The 16,322-nt window shown below is 48.3% G+C and overlaps 5 protein-coding genes across 5 annotated transcripts; 3 read left to right on the forward strand and 2 right to left on the reverse strand.

Annotated features, from left to right (window-relative positions):
- Positions 1-1,875: 1,875 nt before the first annotated feature.
- On the forward strand, positions 1,876-5,062 carry schA (serine/threonine protein kinase SCH9; the record flags this gene model as incomplete). The annotated part of the gene is made up of 3 exons (XM_024829916.1): positions 1,876-1,946; positions 2,285-3,583; positions 3,631-5,062. 3 exons carry the CDS (start codon positions 1,876-1,878, stop codon positions 5,060-5,062), a joined length of 2,802 nt encoding a protein of 933 aa, XP_024683230.1.
- Positions 5,063-8,274: 3,212 nt separating this feature from the next.
- Positions 8,275-9,162, forward strand: P174DRAFT_431543 (uncharacterized protein; the record flags this gene model as incomplete). Its single annotated transcript, XM_024825698.1, has 4 exons — positions 8,275-8,315; positions 8,367-8,545; positions 8,595-8,804; positions 8,870-9,162. The coding sequence occupies 4 exons, from the start codon at positions 8,275-8,277 to the stop codon at positions 9,160-9,162; spliced, it is 723 nt and encodes a 240-aa protein (XP_024683231.1).
- A 140-nt stretch (positions 9,163-9,302) lies between these two features.
- On the forward strand, positions 9,303-10,534 carry P174DRAFT_486997 (uncharacterized protein; the record flags this gene model as incomplete). Its single annotated transcript, XM_024830781.1, has 4 exons — positions 9,303-9,541; positions 9,639-9,726; positions 9,807-9,926; positions 9,996-10,534. The coding sequence occupies 4 exons, from the start codon at positions 9,303-9,305 to the stop codon at positions 10,443-10,445; spliced, it is 897 nt and encodes a 298-aa protein (XP_024683232.1). The 3' UTR covers positions 10,446-10,534.
- A 1,698-nt stretch (positions 10,535-12,232) lies between these two features.
- On the reverse strand, positions 12,233-13,799 carry P174DRAFT_431545 (elongation factor 1-alpha; the record flags this gene model as incomplete). Its single annotated transcript, XM_024825699.1, has 5 exons — positions 12,233-12,316; positions 12,372-12,644; positions 12,668-13,395; positions 13,453-13,721; positions 13,795-13,799. The coding sequence occupies 5 exons, from the start codon at positions 13,797-13,799 to the stop codon at positions 12,233-12,235; spliced, it is 1,359 nt and encodes a 452-aa protein (XP_024683233.1).
- Positions 13,800-15,244: 1,445 nt separating this feature from the next.
- P174DRAFT_421171 (DNA-directed RNA polymerase III core subunit RPC11) lies at positions 15,245-15,821 on the reverse strand (the record flags this gene model as incomplete). The annotated part of the gene is made up of 4 exons (XM_024824931.1): positions 15,245-15,280; positions 15,349-15,443; positions 15,524-15,733; positions 15,812-15,821. The coding sequence occupies 4 exons, from the start codon at positions 15,819-15,821 to the stop codon at positions 15,245-15,247; spliced, it is 351 nt and encodes a 116-aa protein (XP_024683234.1).
- Between the last annotated feature and the right edge of the window lie 501 nt (positions 15,822-16,322).

The raw sequence follows: 16,322 nt of genomic DNA on the forward strand, positions 1-16,322 counted from the left end.
CCAATAGTTGAGAAAATACAGAGTGACTTGTTATCAAACCCCGCCATGATGGATCTACAGATGTCCACTCTGAAGATATGAGCGGATGAACAATTCAAGTCCGTAGAGTAACAAGACGGCTCCCTGCAGACTAGAATTGGCCTTGATCGCAGTAACAACGACCGCCACTCCTCGGATATACCCCCACATTGACTTGGTAAAGGAGGGGTTCGCCAGTGGCGGACGTCCAGTGCTAAAGTGCAGATATGCGTGAGGAAGAGGGGAAGGAGGTAGGATTCGACGAATTGATAAGACACAATAATATCGACCGGAATTTGGAAAAAATACTTCTGGGCAGATTCAGCTATCTGTACGGCTCAAAGGAAGGCTTCAAGGCATCCCTCCATCGGTGCCTTGAAATATTCGGAACTATGCATACAGCCAGTTCGGCGATGTCCGCGAAACTTGAATCTACTATTATTGACATGTCCCGAGCCGTCAGGCTGTCACCGACATCTTCAAAAGGGTCAGGCTCCTGTGGCTGCTGACCCCTAGGCATGAACCATATTTGATCGTGTCATAGTATGGATCAGGTTAAGTCCAAGACTCTCCCGTTCTGTGGTTCGGTCAAATGAAAAGGCAGTCATTCGCTCATGGCATCTCCACTAGGGGAGGCCTCATTTTCCAGTACCTAAGAATGATCTTCTCCTGATCTTCCTCTGGCCGCCAACAAGCTGACCGAGAGAGTATTCCAAGTATCTGATACCGACTACATACTGACCCCTGACACGGGTAGAAGACCATCGTCGGATATTTCATGATGATTTTCCTACTAGATAGATGGATCATGGATGTATTTCCATATGCTTATGATCTTCTGGGTGTAATTTTACCCGCTTCACCAATGGCATACACAATGTTTTTGTAACATGTAGGTAATGCTTCGATTTATTCTTGCCATCTCAACGATGACTACATAGCCCGCAAGTATCTACAAGCATCTATACCCCCTTACCGGTTACAATCCAGCATCCATGATTTCAAGTGTTTTTAATCTGCATCTGAAATCAAGATCCCTCGTGCAGCTTGTCCCATATACGGAGTAATTCCCCTTTCAGCCGCTGCAGGTGACTGATCGAACATTACCTTTAGTCCTTCAACATTGGATGGCGACTTCAGCATTTTATGTTCCCACGCCACCCGTCAAACCGTGATACTACTATTGAAGAACAATAATTACTCGTAATCATCCTCAGCCTCCGCCATCCTTTTCTTGCTACCAGGCTGTTTCTTAATCTCAAACAAGTCTCAAGTCTTCGGTAGTGGCCCATCTGGTCCTCTGAGTAATAATGTTCCTCGATATGATTCGAACACAGTGAAATAACTCAACCCACCAGGTCCCATACTTCTTGACCCCATTCCCAATCAATCAGGAGCCTTTCCGATCCTTTCCTCCTAAGAAGAAACCTAACTCACATGTCTCCTTTGACTCCTTAAGAAATAATCTTTTTTTTCTTACTTGTCTTCAACTTCGTCTTCCTCCTCATCCTTGATCTATTCTTCACCAACTTTGCATGAACCCATCTCGCCAAATTTAAAGAAAAAAATCAGTAAACCTCATGCACCGACTATAACCTGCTTTGGTGCTCTCCGCTACCCGATCGGATCCATCCTCCTTCCCGCAAACTTCCTTAGCTCGTCATTGCCCAGCGACGTCGTCACAACCTTTTTTTGTCGACTCCGCTACACACAACCTCCTCCATCTAACTATATCAGTTCCGTTCTTCGCCTCCAACCCCACCATCTCGGTTGAGTCGATTCGAGTCGCATCAATTCTTCCATCCTTTTTCCTGCCTTTTCCACAAAACAACTCTGGACTCGAATGGAATCTCGATGATGGCCACTGCTCAGAGCGGAACAGATTTGCCTGCAGATGTGGATTTGGTAAAGCGGCCGGTATCGCGGAAGTGAGTAATATCTGCTTTATTTGTCTTGCTGTTGTTTTCGTCTCCCCGTATTCCGATTCAACCTGGGGAAAGAAGAATTAGCTGCTTTTGGATCTGGGATTTGAACAATCAATATACCCTCCCAGGAGAAAAGGGGGAAAAGGCCCACAATTGTTTTGTCGCACCCCATTCTGTCGGCCTCAGGCTTGCTTATCCTCGGGACTTGTCGCAAGACTTATGAACCGCAACAGAGCTACCTGCCCAAATGTTGCTAGTTGCCATCGCCACATGCCTTTTTAGTCCTGAAAACTCGATGTTCTTTTGACGGCTTCTGGTGCGCGGCTTCTAACTTTCTATAGCAACCATCTGCAGGACGACGATAACCAAGATACAATTGGTTCCAATCGGTCGACACCTTCTGGCATTGCAACTCCCAAGCCAGATCTCTCAGACAAACGCCAACCATCCATCATGCACAGTTATTTCCAGGTTGGTCTTTCTCCTAGTGATGACAACCGCCCTTCCAATTCATGGCTTCCTTCTTCTGAGACTCTTGCTTCCACCAACGGTATCCAGCCGGGTACACATGCCACAGATACACGGGATGGTCAAGGCTCTGGACATAATTCATCTTCTGCGGGATCGTTTGTCATGATGGAGCGCGACGAGGCTTCGGACATGAATGCCTCTTCGGATTGCCCAGACAAGAAATTTGATGCGCAAGAAATCTCACCGGGGTCTCTGCCTCCTACGAATTTGCCCACTCCCCCTTATTCCTCCGCCTGTTCCCTTTTGCAGAAAGAGTCGGAGGAACCCGAGTTGGCGTCTTCGGCCCCCGAGAAGGGCATGGGTTCTATTTTCACTGCTTTGAAGAGCTATCTCGCTCCGTGCACCGCCACCAATCCACCTGAACCTCAAGCACGCCGTCATACCTCCCATCCAGTCTCCAGCATCTCCAACGACCCCGTCCTTGCCTCTCATTTCTCCAACCCTTCACTCCCTGCATCTGCAGATTCCTTTAGTCCGCCGGAAGCTCCCCTACTTGATCATGAGAAACCACATGTCTCCACGTCATCTGAGAACCTCGCAAAGCTAACTGGAAATGCGTCTGATCTTTCGCATCCAAAGAACACACCTCCTCTCACCCCTCGCGCCATGTCCAACGAAGGGTCCGAAACTGCTAAGAACCCGCCTGTTACATCATCATCATCATCAGAGGCGCACCCTTCCTCGGAGCAGCCACAGTCCGACGAGATGGCTACGTCCGCCGACGAAATTGCGGGCAAACTCAACGATGCGTTTCCTTCCCCATCAGAGACTCCGAAGGCAGAGCAACAATCTGGCCCTTCTGTCGGCTCCCTTAAGGGAAAACTCTACGTCAAGATTACTGAAGCCCGTGGTCTCAGGCCAGGCTTTGATCCGTATGTGGTATGCGTGTTCGAGTGGAACGAGGTCATCTCCAAGAGTGCCCAGGATGAGGAAGAAGCGTCCATCGAGCGCCGAGAGAAGGAAAAGGAGAAGTCCGAGCGCGAGGCGGGGCGGCCGATGGCGATTCCGATGAAGAGCCGCCAGAGCAGCAACAACAGCGCAATGGAGGGTCACGATTTCAGGGGAAAATCGCCCGTCACGGATCCGCATTGGAACCATGAGGCCACTTTGTATGTTTCCTCTCCCGGTCGCTTGTATTACTGGCTAACCAGAACAGTGACGTTCTTGGAGAAGAGTCGGAGATCGATGTTTCGGTTTATGATCGCAACAACCAGGAAGCGTTCCTTGGGCACGTACGGCTGTCCCTGAACCTCAAGGAGGACCACAGTCGGCTGGAGGGCTGGTTCCCATTGTCGGCGCGCGGAGCCGGCGATTCTCAGATCTCCGGCGAGATTCACCTGGAGATGCTCTTCGAGAAGACAGAGAAGAAGCAGGTGGGACCAAATGACTTTCAGATTCTGAAACTCATCGGCAAGGGGACGTTTGGACAGGTGTATCAAGTCATGAAGAAAGATACGCACCGGATCTACGCCATGAAGGTTCTGTCGAAGAAGGTGATCATTCAGAAGAAAGAGGTCGCTCATACGCTAGGCGAACGCAATATCCTGGTTCGGACTGCCATGGCGGCTTCTCCCTTCATCGTCGGCCTCAAATTCTCCTTCCAAACACCCACCGATCTGTATCTCGTGACAGACTACATGTCGGGTGGCGAACTGTTCTGGCACCTGCAAAAGGAAGGGCGCTTCCAGGAGGCGCGGGCCAAGTTTTACATTGCCGAGTTGATTCTAGCTCTTCAACACCTGCACGACCACGATATTGTTTATCGTGACCTAAAGCCCGAAAACATCCTGCTCGACGCTAATGGACATATCGCGCTGTGCGACTTTGGTCTGTCCAAGGCCAATCTAACGCAGAACGATACCACAAACACATTCTGCGGAACCACTGAATATCTTGCTCCTGAGGTCTTACTTGATGAGCAAGGGTACACGAAGATGGTCGACTTTTGGTCGCTTGGCGTTCTGGTCTTCGAGATGTGCTGTGGGTGGAGCCCATTCTACGCGGAGGATACCCAGCAAATGTACAAGAACATCGCGTTTGGCAAGGTTCGCTTCCCTCGGGACGCACTCAGCACCGAGGGTAGGAACTTCGTCAAGGGCTTGCTGAACCGAAACCCCAAGCACCGCCTGGGCGCCAAGGGAGACGCGAAGGAGCTGATGGCTCACCCATTCTTTCATGACATCGACTGGGAGGCGCTTGCCCGCAAGGATGTCATTCCGCCTTTCAAGCCCAAGCTCAAGTCTGACACCGACACGTCCAACTTCGATCCCGAGTTCACCAACGCTCTTGACAACAGTGCCTCGCTGAACGATCGCGCCGCTGCGTTGGCTAATGGATTCATGCCCGCCTCCACGCCACTGTCGCCAGGAATGCAGGCCAACTTCAAGGGCTTTACCTTTGTCAATGAGAACTCGATCGATCACCACATGAAGCACGACCCGAGCGACCACATGGACGAGGATCCGGAGACGTGGCAGCGGGCACACCACCATGCCAGCTCCACCGACCAGCGAATGAGTGGTATCCACAAGAACAACGACGGCGGCGAGCCGGGCATCTTCAACGTTGATGATAATTTTGATATGTGATAACGTCCTCAAGATGCATGACACTGGAGTTTATCTTTTTTCTTTCCCTTTTCCCGACTTTTGCATATACTACCTTGTTTCCGTTTTGTACATGCCATCAATCCGTGGGGTGTTTCCAAGACCTGGTGCTCCCTTTCGTTGATTCTATTACAAGTGATATGATCAAACTTTGGCTCCATCTACGATGACCTTGTGGACGAGACCTTCTGGGCGAGAATAATGATCTTTCGCCGTCGACCGGCTTTCATAAGCTTGATGGCCCAAGTGGCTTTGCTTTCTCCATTTTTCCTTTATCTATCAACTTTACAGACCATCCGGATAGATGGGTTAGATATCCCTTTGAGCCAGGCTACCTACATTCTGCAAATGCTTTTTTTTTCCTGGAGGTTGATTGGCTACTGCTTTGATCTTCTACGACAGAAACAGCGACGGAAAATTCCACACATCCGGTTGGCTCGGTTGCTTCCTTTCTGAGGTCGCTCTGGAAGTGTTGCTGTCATGTGTTTGAGATTGCTCGGTTCAGATAGCCAGGTAGCTAAATGAATGTGATCCAGCAATCGCTGGTATTGAATGATTACTCCTTGTTTAGTAGGCTCGCATGAGATAGAATACAAGCAAATTGACAACAATAAAGCCAAGACAGTATCCGTCCTGATCAACGTCAAAGACTCTATTCAGTAAGGCTACTGGGAACGAAGCAAAACGGGATTGGGATTGCTGCGTGTACGCTGGACAGGAGAACCCGTAGCTCACTGCGGTCAATCGAGCCATCATCGTCCGCCAGTATAGACTTGACTAGGTAGGGTATAATTCTCTTACACCCATTTCGAACTGCTGATGATTTCGATTGTCCAGTCAGGATAGAATAGTATTCATGAACTAGTTATTCGGGTAATCATTCGCTTGGAACTTTTCAGCTCTTTGGCTGCTTTTGGAACCCTTCTAGTAGGTTCATCTTTACAGTCTCGCTCTAAATTACACCATTTGAGGGCCTCTCCTCTGAAGCACGTATATAGATTCCCACTAATCTTGGTCATTGGTCTTGATTGCTCTGTCTGAGAGCTTGACGTGGTTGCTCTAATACGTAAGGCTGGATTGATTTCCAGGTGTCTACGTCGGCGCCAGTGGGCTCAACAGTCTCTGAACGGGCTTGGCCAACTCAGAAACTTCTGCGGACGGAATCTCCTTCTTGTGATTCCGTTTTTCCTGATTGAACTTGTATCGTTCTACTTGCGCAATGGCAAGTTTGAGTTTGGCTTGGTCAGTTTGTGTTTTATTCTATGCTGTCAGGCTCGAGACCTTCATCTGGTGCTGGACTTTAAGCTTCTATCTCCGGGCAGACAATTTTCGAAGGTGGGGTTCGAACGAGAAAATCTAACGATAAAGGAAGATATTCAGACGACGAGTAAAAAGAAAACATCGAGTCAGAAAGTACGATCCGTAAGAAGGTCCATTGTGGATAAGTGTTGATGAGAACGCAGCGGTATAAACGCAGTTGTATTTGGGTAGATTGACGCAGTCAATGAAGCAAACTATCCGAATGTAACCCCTAAGTAAGCTGCAGTAGAATATCCATTAAAGTACATGTATAGGCTGTTTGGCTTAAGGATTGAGCTTAACAGATGTAAATAATCGGCGATGGGTAGGGTAGAGGTAAAGATTTGGAGAGAGGGGCGACGGAGTAAAGCTATGATTGATAGCTCCGCTATACTTATAAGATATATTCACTAAGCTTGAAGTACTAATTGTAAATATAGTCAACGAATCCAGTAAATCCAACAATGAAGCAGGCAGTGAATGTAAGCTTTAAGAAAGCGACTGTATGCTTGGATGGCAAATGTCTCTGACCTTCGTGAAAGAGGTGATTTGATGCAATAGATGTTAGGCTCCCTCTTTCAAACGTTGTATGACTGCCACTGCTCTGCCGAACTGATCCAATGCTCTAAGCAGGCTCCAAGCTGGCTGGCTAGGGTTTGGATAGATTGGTCCGTCCCTACTGTATGCAACTGAGTATATCTTGCAATTTCCTTGGTAGATATGAAGAATTTACCGACTCTAGTAAACGAAGAATAGCTTGTTAAAGACCACTTTCAAACATCCTTTGATATCTTTTTCCTGTTGCCTGAAGGTTGATTGCGTAGGTCTCCTTGTTTTACTGCTAGGATATCTACGGTCTACGCATCTTGTAGAGTCGGTGAAATGACACGCTGCAGTACGATGATGGCTTGGAGTCTGAGAGAGTCGTAATGAAAGAGTTGCATAGTCGAAGGTCCTGTCTTAAATATGATGTCTTTGATCTTGCAGATGTTGCCAGTGACACTAGAAAGCGATATAGGTGTAATCCAGTGTAGTTCGAGCTGAAAATGGCCCTCTTCCCCGCATCAATATCCCATCACTTCCACTACGTACGACACTAGACATCTAAAATCCTATATCTGAGGACCGGATGCTGAGCAGTTTATAGTGAGAGTGTCGAAAGTCCGCTGGTGGTGCACCAAGGCTGAAATTATGCATCCAACTGCTGTATTCTCTGTACTAGGAACTCAAAGACACTGATTATATGTTGTATATGTCCTATATGGTCTGTATGGTCTGTATCTTCTTGTAGCATACTCTTCATTTACATTATAATAAAAGTATTGCCTTGCTATTGATCCACCTACTTAATCAGAATTCCATTTACCTCTCCGTAACAATGAGTTCAATATCTGATCCTTTCACCTTCTTTGCTGGACTCACCAAGCAGTATTGCGTTTAACTCAACAAAATAAGCGAATCTGGATTTACTAATCGAAATTGTAATATGAGGGTAGTGAAGCAAGCAAGATGCTTGAGGTATATAGAGCCCCTTACCCCCTAAGCAATCTGCATCTCTTTTCTCTCCATCGACTTTATCATATTCACCGAGGACAAACCCCGAACCAAACAGCCTATACATGGGCTCCTAGATCTCCCTGTTATCTCTGATATCCGCCAGCTATCTCCCTCTTTGCCTCTATGGCTGCGTGCTGCTTCAATGCAACCACTGCATTGGCCGCAATATCTTCCTTGGTACATTTGGAAGTGACCAAGACTGCTCGGATCCTCATCTTTGAACTCTTCCAGGTTCAAAACAGAAGGCATATCTTCAGAGTGTCACATCGAGACCGAAGATGTTAACTGGTCATTGGTCTCTGGATCGATCTTTGGTCAGTCAAAATTTCGAAATCAACATGCATTTCGGATCTGCCATGGCAGATTCGCCGTTGAAAAGGTCTGTCTTTGGAACTCCACCTCCAGCTGCATGATACTGACTGTTTATCAGTTTTGCTTTGATTCTTTGGCAAACGAGATCTCCAAAAGGTGCGGCTCAGGGACAGATGACAGCTGTCTTCGTTGGTCTTGTGGCTGTTGCGGGTGAGCTCGTTAACATCCCACATGTTGAGGGTCTCATGCCCTCTACATCACAGCTACTCCATTTCGACTTACACATTTTCCATCAAGGTAGGTTCTCGCAGGCGAACCGACGTAGGGACGTTGCTAAGCCAGATAGCAATCATCATGTCTCCTAAGCGGGGCCAGCTTGTTGCTGCTGCCGGCACCCGGAAGCGCCTGTTACGGCTTTATGACACGAGCAATGACAACAACTTTGGAACCGTGATGCAAGAAGACGTTACGGAGGCATTGCTGGACTTAGTCGACGCGTTTTCAAACATGGAGACCGTGCATCGTCAGGCCCATGGAATTACCGGAAATAAGAAGGGTCGTCTCGTATGTTTTGGTGCCGTGTCCCTTGTGTTTTGGTACCTTATCACTGACGTCTGGAAGGTTCAGGTTACGAGGAGTACCTGCGTGGTCGTCGCCTCGAGTTGAGTCACATTCGTCTCCCATACGCCAACGTTACTGCCGATGATTGGGCCCTTTACCGCAACGTCAAAGCCTTGCGCCTGCTTCCGGGCGATGCCAGATACGTTGCCTGGGCTGCTGCTCTCCAGTTCTTCTTGGCCGCGGTCAAGTCGACTGTGGTGCGTTACTTTGGTGATGAGTCTGATGTCGTCAACGGTCTTCCTCGCTTGCAGGAGATCGACAACACTTTCCCACTCGTTCTTGAGACCATTTAAGAGGCTTTTGGGGGGTTGGCGCGTCGTTGACGTTTTGGTAGCGTTCTCTTGATGTATGTAGGGCTTCTCAACGTTGCGGCGTTGGTTGAAATAAAGCTTTTCATAAACAACATAGTACAAACACCAAAACGACAACAAAAATGGCCAAGAGAAACCACGATGTTGGTATTGCAAAGGGAAGAGGGAAACAGAGGATTACCCCGGCAAGTATTGCCCTCATTATCTTCCAGAATAGGGTGAGAGCTCAAGCTCTGATCCTGATAAAGCCGGAAGACCATGAGGCCGGTGGTCCATACCCTACAAGTCCTGTCAGACTCAATCGCTGGGTCCCTGGAAAGATAGCTATATGCAGCTCAGGATCAACTGGTGTTTGTCCCAGGTGAGCGCGATCGACTTGAAGGAACCGATACTACTTCCCCCATCCACCAACGAATACTCGGTCCCAGACGGCCTTGAGTCTGACTTCGTTTACACAGAAGCAATCTGCTTGATACCTTGGTCCTAATACGGAGGGATGACAATTGGACTCCTGCTTTGCGCATTATCTATGAAGGATGGACTTGTGTGCGTCCAACATGAGCCTGTCCAAAATGCTCTGTCTGGGCAAGGACTTGTCGACCTTTTTTTACCGGACAAAACTCCAGTCAATCGGGCAGTGGATTGGCGAGATTATCACCATGACAGACAGGGTCAAGCCCTGGGTTTATTACGGCGACTACAGGGCCTCTGCCGGACACAACGCCCACATCATTAATGGCAAGCTGGTAAATCAGGATGTCATCTCCGACGGTTAACTACACAGGGCTAAGGTGTCAGTATTAACAACTTATCAGACTTTGCTGATTCGACATGGCCCGTCCGCCGCAAAACAGTGGTGTGAAAAGCGCAAGTTGACTTATGATCCGTCTCGGTCACCACACGGCTGGGATGGATGTCTGTCCCAACTTTTCAGCATGGCAGTCTTTGATGAAGCGCATTTATTGCCCAACAAAGACTCGCGGATATCAATCACAGCGAAATGGATGAACGCCTCCTTCAGTCTTCTGCTAACGGCGACGTCGTGCTTTGACGGTGTTGTTATCTTTGCGTCTCGGATCAAGGAAGCAGAACGGCTTGAGACCGTTTTCGCTGAAACCCAGCATTCTGCTCCGGTCATTGACTGTCAAGAGACCTCTATGGAGCGGCACTCGCACATTCAAGAATTCAAGACGCCGGCTACCAGGTCCTGGGTACGGTTAAGTCCAAAGCCGCTATGGGCCTCTTTTGGAAATTCGCCGTCTTAGGGTCATTTCATGAGTAAACAGTGTAGATAGCTTTACCATACTACAGCTCACTCTCTCTCTCTCTCTCTCTCAGCGCTTTATAGCGTAGACATAGTTGATCGGCTATGATCCGTTTCATGAATTTCAGGTAAATATTGTAGGGCGGATAATCCGTCTGTATCAACCCGGAGCATAGAGCTATGATAAAACCGTGTAAGCTGGCTGACAAAGCTTTCTGAGCTTCGCATTTATTGCTCTAGCAAGGCTGGCATCACTCATGTGCGAGAAAGTCCAGGGTTTCAGAGATAAAGGACCTACTGGCCTGGTAGGCAACTCTGTGCAATCTATACACTCCCGATGATGCAAGGTGCATGAACAAGTAGACATATTGTATTTCATTGTCTGTCATAGCATGGCGCGAAGCGTCCGCCGTAGTTTCTTTGGAGAGTCGTACATTCGCTGATTGTGGATCTTTAAGGCAGTATATAGTGAATAATCAAGTACAGGTACAGAGCATATAGAACAGGACCAGTGGTGCTCTAGGCATCAGTTATCGATGGATTGATTGCATAGTTGATGTACAGTGGGGGTTCAAAAGTATTTTGGCCCCCACCTTTTGCCGCTAGAATCACCGCTTTCCATTTCTATCTATTCTGCCACTTCAACGCCTGTGTACGCGATTTGATTCTATTCCAATACACATCTCGATGGCGCGATCTAAGGAGCTTACACCTACTATTCGTGCTCGAATCTGCGAGCTACATGATATTGGATGGGGATACAAGCGTATTCATACGCGATATCCCCAGATACCTCTCTCTACCATCCAATATACTATTAAAAAACAGAATCAACGCAATGATCAGCAATCCTTACCCCGAAGTGGTCGTCCAAAAGCCTTAACTAGTGAGCAACAGAATTATCTACTTGATCTTGCAACTAAGGATCCTCATATTAAGATGCGTGAGCTGCAGATTGCAGTTGATACCTCCCCATCAAATGGCACGGTTTGTCGACTATTCCGGAGTCTACATATGCGCAAATGGAAGCAATGAAATCGACCAGAAATCGAAGAAGAGAATACTATTAAGCGTTTACAATAGGCCCAATCCTATGCAGACTCAGGTTATTGGTCTGGCCACCATACTTCCCTGATCTGAATTCCAATCGAGAATCTATGGGCAGTTATGAAAGGGGTTATTTATGAGCACTATCCAGAGCTTGAGCATGCCCCAGATACTGAGGATACTCTAAGGCATCTTATGGAGGCAGTAAAGGAGGCATGGCATGTAATTGATGAGAGGGTCCTGCAGCATCTATCTAATACTATACCTCACCGTGTGCAGGCAATCCTTGATGCGGATGGATGGTATACAAAATACTAGCTTCTATAGGGGCAGACTAGATCAAAATGGAAAGCGGTGATCTTTGCGGCATAAGGGGGTCTAAATACTTTGAACCCCCACTGTAGTTACATTGACAGAACTTAGAATGAGATAAAAGGTTGTGCAAGACAAACTTGAGACAGGATCTGGTGTTGAGTTGAAAGAATCCTCCGTACCGGGCAGCATTGGATGCCAGAGGATGAAGATAATTTACAGACTTCCAAGGTAAATTACAGAGGGTGACAGGGCCAGTAGCCATCGACACAGGTACTCGACGGGATGTCAGGATAGCTACACTACGGCTTCAACGAATTTTTGAGACATGAAGATGAATTCACTCTAATTCCATTTTAATCGTAAAAAAGGTCATTTCATGACATCTCATAGAAGAATGTTTAAGCAAAGTTTTCACTCTCCAATCCTCTATTTCTTGGTGGCCTTCTGGGCGGCCTTGGTGACCTTACCGGCACCAGCGGCGGACTTCTCGACGGACTTGACGACACCAACCTATAAACATGTCAGCTTCAGATCTTCTCAAAATATTTTAACGGGGAGTACATACCGCAACGGTCTGGCGCATGTCACGGACGGCGAAACGACCAAGAGGGGGGTAGTCGGTGAAGGACTCGACACACATGGGCTTGGAAGGAATCATCTTGACGATAGCGGCATCACCGGACTTGATGAACTTGGGGTTGTTCTCAACAGACTTTCCGGTACGGCGGTCAATCTTCTCAAGGAGCTCAGCGAACTTGCAAGCAATGTGGGCAGTGTGGCAGTCGAGGACGGGGGCGTAACCAGCGCCGACCTGACCGGGGTGGTTGAGGACGATGACCTGGGCGTTGAAGGAGGCAGCACCCAGAGGGGGTCGTTCTTGGAGTCACCGGCGACGTTACCACGGCGAACTTCCTTGACGGAAACGTTCTTGACGTTGAAACCGACGTTGTCACCGGGGACACCCTCCTGGAGCTGCTGGTGGTGCATCTCGACGGACTTGACTTCAGTGGTGACGTTGGCGGGGGCGAAGGTGACGACCATGCCGGGCTTGATGACACCGGTCTCGACACGGCCGACGGGGACCGTTCCGATACCAGAGATCTTGTAGACATCCTGGAGGGGAAGACGGAGGGGCTTGTTGGAGGGACGGACGGGAGGCTCAATGGCGTCGATGGCCTCAATGAGGGTCTTACCAGTGACCTTGCCGGCCTTGGTCTCCTTCTCCCATCCCTTGTACCAGGGGCAGTTGGAGGAGGGCTCAAGCATGTTGTCACCGTTGAAACCGGAGATGGGGACGAAGGGAACGGCCTTGGGGTTGTAGCCGACCTTCTTGATGAAGTTGGAGGTTTCCTTGACAATTTCGTTGTAACGATCCTCGGACCACTTGCAGGTGTCCATCTTGTTGAGGGCAACGATGAGCTGCTTGACACCGAGGGTGAAAGCAAGCAGAGCGTGCTCACGGGTCTGGCCATCCTTGGAGATACCAGCCTCGAACTCACCAGTACCGGAGGCAATGATGAGGATAGCGCAGTCAGCCTGGGAGGTACCAGTGATCATGTTCTTGATGAAGTCACGGTGACCGGGAGCATCTTGAGATAGTGTTAGCTACGGTGCCACAACACGTCAGGACAAGAGTCAAAACTTACCAATGACAGTGACCTCATACTTGGGAGTCTGGAACTTCCAGAGGGCAATGTCGATGGTGATACCACGCTCACGCTCGGACTTGAGCTTGTCAAGAACCCAGGCGTACTTGAAGGAACCCTTGCCGAGTTCGGCGGCTTCCTTCTCGAACTTCTCAATAGTACGCTGGTCGATACCACCGCACTTGTAGATCATGTGACCGGTGGTGGTCGACTTGCCGGAATCGACGTGGCCGATAACGACGATGTTGATGTGAGTCTTGTCTTCCTTACTGTAGAGAGAAGATAAAAAGTTAGCCAACCCAGCCTGATGACGGACCGACTTGGACAAGGCCTTTCACTCACCCCATTTTGACGGTTAGGTTTGAACCTTGTAGTTCTTTGTAAGATACTAGAGAAGTTCTGTGAAAATTGCTCAGGTACTACGGCTAGTATGCGTAGAGGTACTGAGCAAAGATGTTAGTTGGGAAGATGAAAGAAAGAAGAGGACGGAATAGGAAGAAGGGGAAGATATACGTACTGAAGCGGACGAGGAGGGAAAAGAAGAAAAATTTTGTGGGAGGGGAGGAGGGGAAATCCTTATATGGAGGGGTCAAGCGAGACCACGACTAAGCGGCGGGCTCAAAACCCTTGGCGAGCCGCTGTTATCATTGGGCCTGGAGGGGTAAACGCCCCACTCTGATAGTGCGGGACCAGCGCAAAATCTTCACTGCGCGGCGGAGTGTCAGTCGGTTGGGCTGTTTCGTTCAGATTTTTCACGCTGTTGTCTGGTGGGAGATCCTGCATTTCCTTGGTTCATGTCCTTTCGGCGCTCCGAGTCTGGATCCACTATCTTTTTTTACAAGCAAAGAAAAGGAGGGAGCGAGAAAATTTTTTCGTCCCTCAACAGTCCTATGCAGTATCTACCTATTTCCCAATGTCTACAGTGGATTTTGGACTGAAAAACTGGGCATCAACGCAGGGGGTTCCAGTACAATCTGTCTATCTACTACTACAACGTACCACACACTACGACGCAGTATATAGTCTACTACGAGCGAGGGGCTTGATTTCCATGTTTGTAACAGAACCCCGCGGCAGCTCATGGTCTCTATTTGGCTCCTAATGGGCAGCACACGGTGGCCCGGCCGAGTGGCGCCCCTCTTTGACCCACAATTAGGATTTTCACTGTAAGGTCGACATGCCCAAAAAAAAAAAAAAAAAAAAAAAAAAAAAAAAAAAAAGGGAAAACTATCGTGTCTACAGCATTAACAAGAAAGGAAAGAAATTTTTTACCTCGCCACTATCGATCCAGTTGCTAGGGAGGCTGGATTGTTGCCGCCGACCTTTGCGTAGATGCCCCTCATCAGCTAGTTGGTTGAACTGAACTAGATTTGTCGGACACCCAAAATGGTTCTCTTTGAGTCACTCAAAAGTTGGGTAGCTCACACGAAGCTACGTAATTATAGCCAATCCAGATCCTATGATTATTACCCCTCTATATGTGGCTGCTAAGAAAAAGAAAGGCGGTAAGAATTACAGAACAAGAAGTAAAAAAGGTGCGGCTAATCCGAATAGTCAAGAGCCTAAATAATCAACAGCTACACATGTAGATAATCGACAACGAGGGGTATCTCTAAAGCTCCAGTCTATGAACAACAAATCATCCAACTGCTGCAAGCACATTAAACAACAGAGAAAAAATAATTAGCGCCTTTTCCATGCTCCATATTCGCCTCGTCATCAGTCTATGAGTCAATCGAGCAGTGCGCTTAGCACAATTATTGCCGTCATTACCATCACTTGATGGCAATGATCAATTTTCTCTCCACCGTGCACCGCATGTAGTACACTGTCATATGCAATTAGCACTCCGCATGATGCAGCTGCCAGCATGACTGCAGCAAGGGAAACACTCACCTTAAGGAATGTAGTCATAGGTTCATCCGCACTCCGAATCTGCAACTGGAAGAAGTATGCACGATCGCCATTGCAATCTTCGGCGGGGCACTGAGCTGTAACGCAGAACAAACACATCCGTGTTAGCCTCTACTGCAAAGCTGAAAACTTCATCTTGCAACCATCAAGCACTTACTGGCCATGCTGTCGGCATTCGCAAACTCTTCCTTCCCACCAAAGACATCTTCCACCTCCTTCTGCTTCATGGTGGTCTTCTCCTGTCTACCGTGCTTCAGCAGATGCTGATAGGGACATGTCCGGCACTCGAATCGGTTGACGCCGAGGGGGTACTCTCGGGTTGGCTCGCCGCGTGAAATGGTCAGAGAATTGCCGCAATTGGGGCAAACTAGCAAGGTGAATAGCTCAAGTCAGTCTCATATCTTTCTACCGAGCTGGTGTCAATCTGGCGGGGTATTGAACTCACATGTCAACATATTGGCCTTTCGCTAGGAATCTGTCTATCAGTGGATATACTAAGTTTCAGACATGTAATGCAGACTATCCTGCTGCTGCGCGACAATCTCACGGCAAGGGACTAAGTTCTGCACGATAAACGAGCAGCTGCCTCAGGCGTATGCCTCTACCCAGCAACGACGTTCGTTAGCGGAGAGGAATTTAATCTTTGCCGCGCGGCTGTATGCAAAATGACAGACAGTCGCCGATTGGACGCGGGGCACATACAGCGGAACGGATGATGTATGACCCGAGCGGTTATCAGGCAACATCTTGTGGGTAGGTAGGCTCTGGATAAGGTACCTGAGTCTATGTACCTCATCTACAGAGTATCACTAAACAGATAAGGGACAGCAGAACTGGAGATCCTAGGACGCTTCGATTTCCCATGGCTAGATAATTTTCCTGCGCTAAATTCCATCAGATCTCTGGGGATCCCAAAAAAGAGCTTGGAGACCAAAATTCATTATTCCCCCTTTTGT

Source organism: Aspergillus novofumigatus, assembly GCF_002847465.1.
Source record: "Aspergillus novofumigatus IBT 16806 chromosome Unknown P174scaffold_4, whole genome shotgun sequence".
NCBI lineage: Eukaryota > Fungi > Ascomycota > Eurotiomycetes > Eurotiales > Aspergillaceae > Aspergillus > Aspergillus novofumigatus.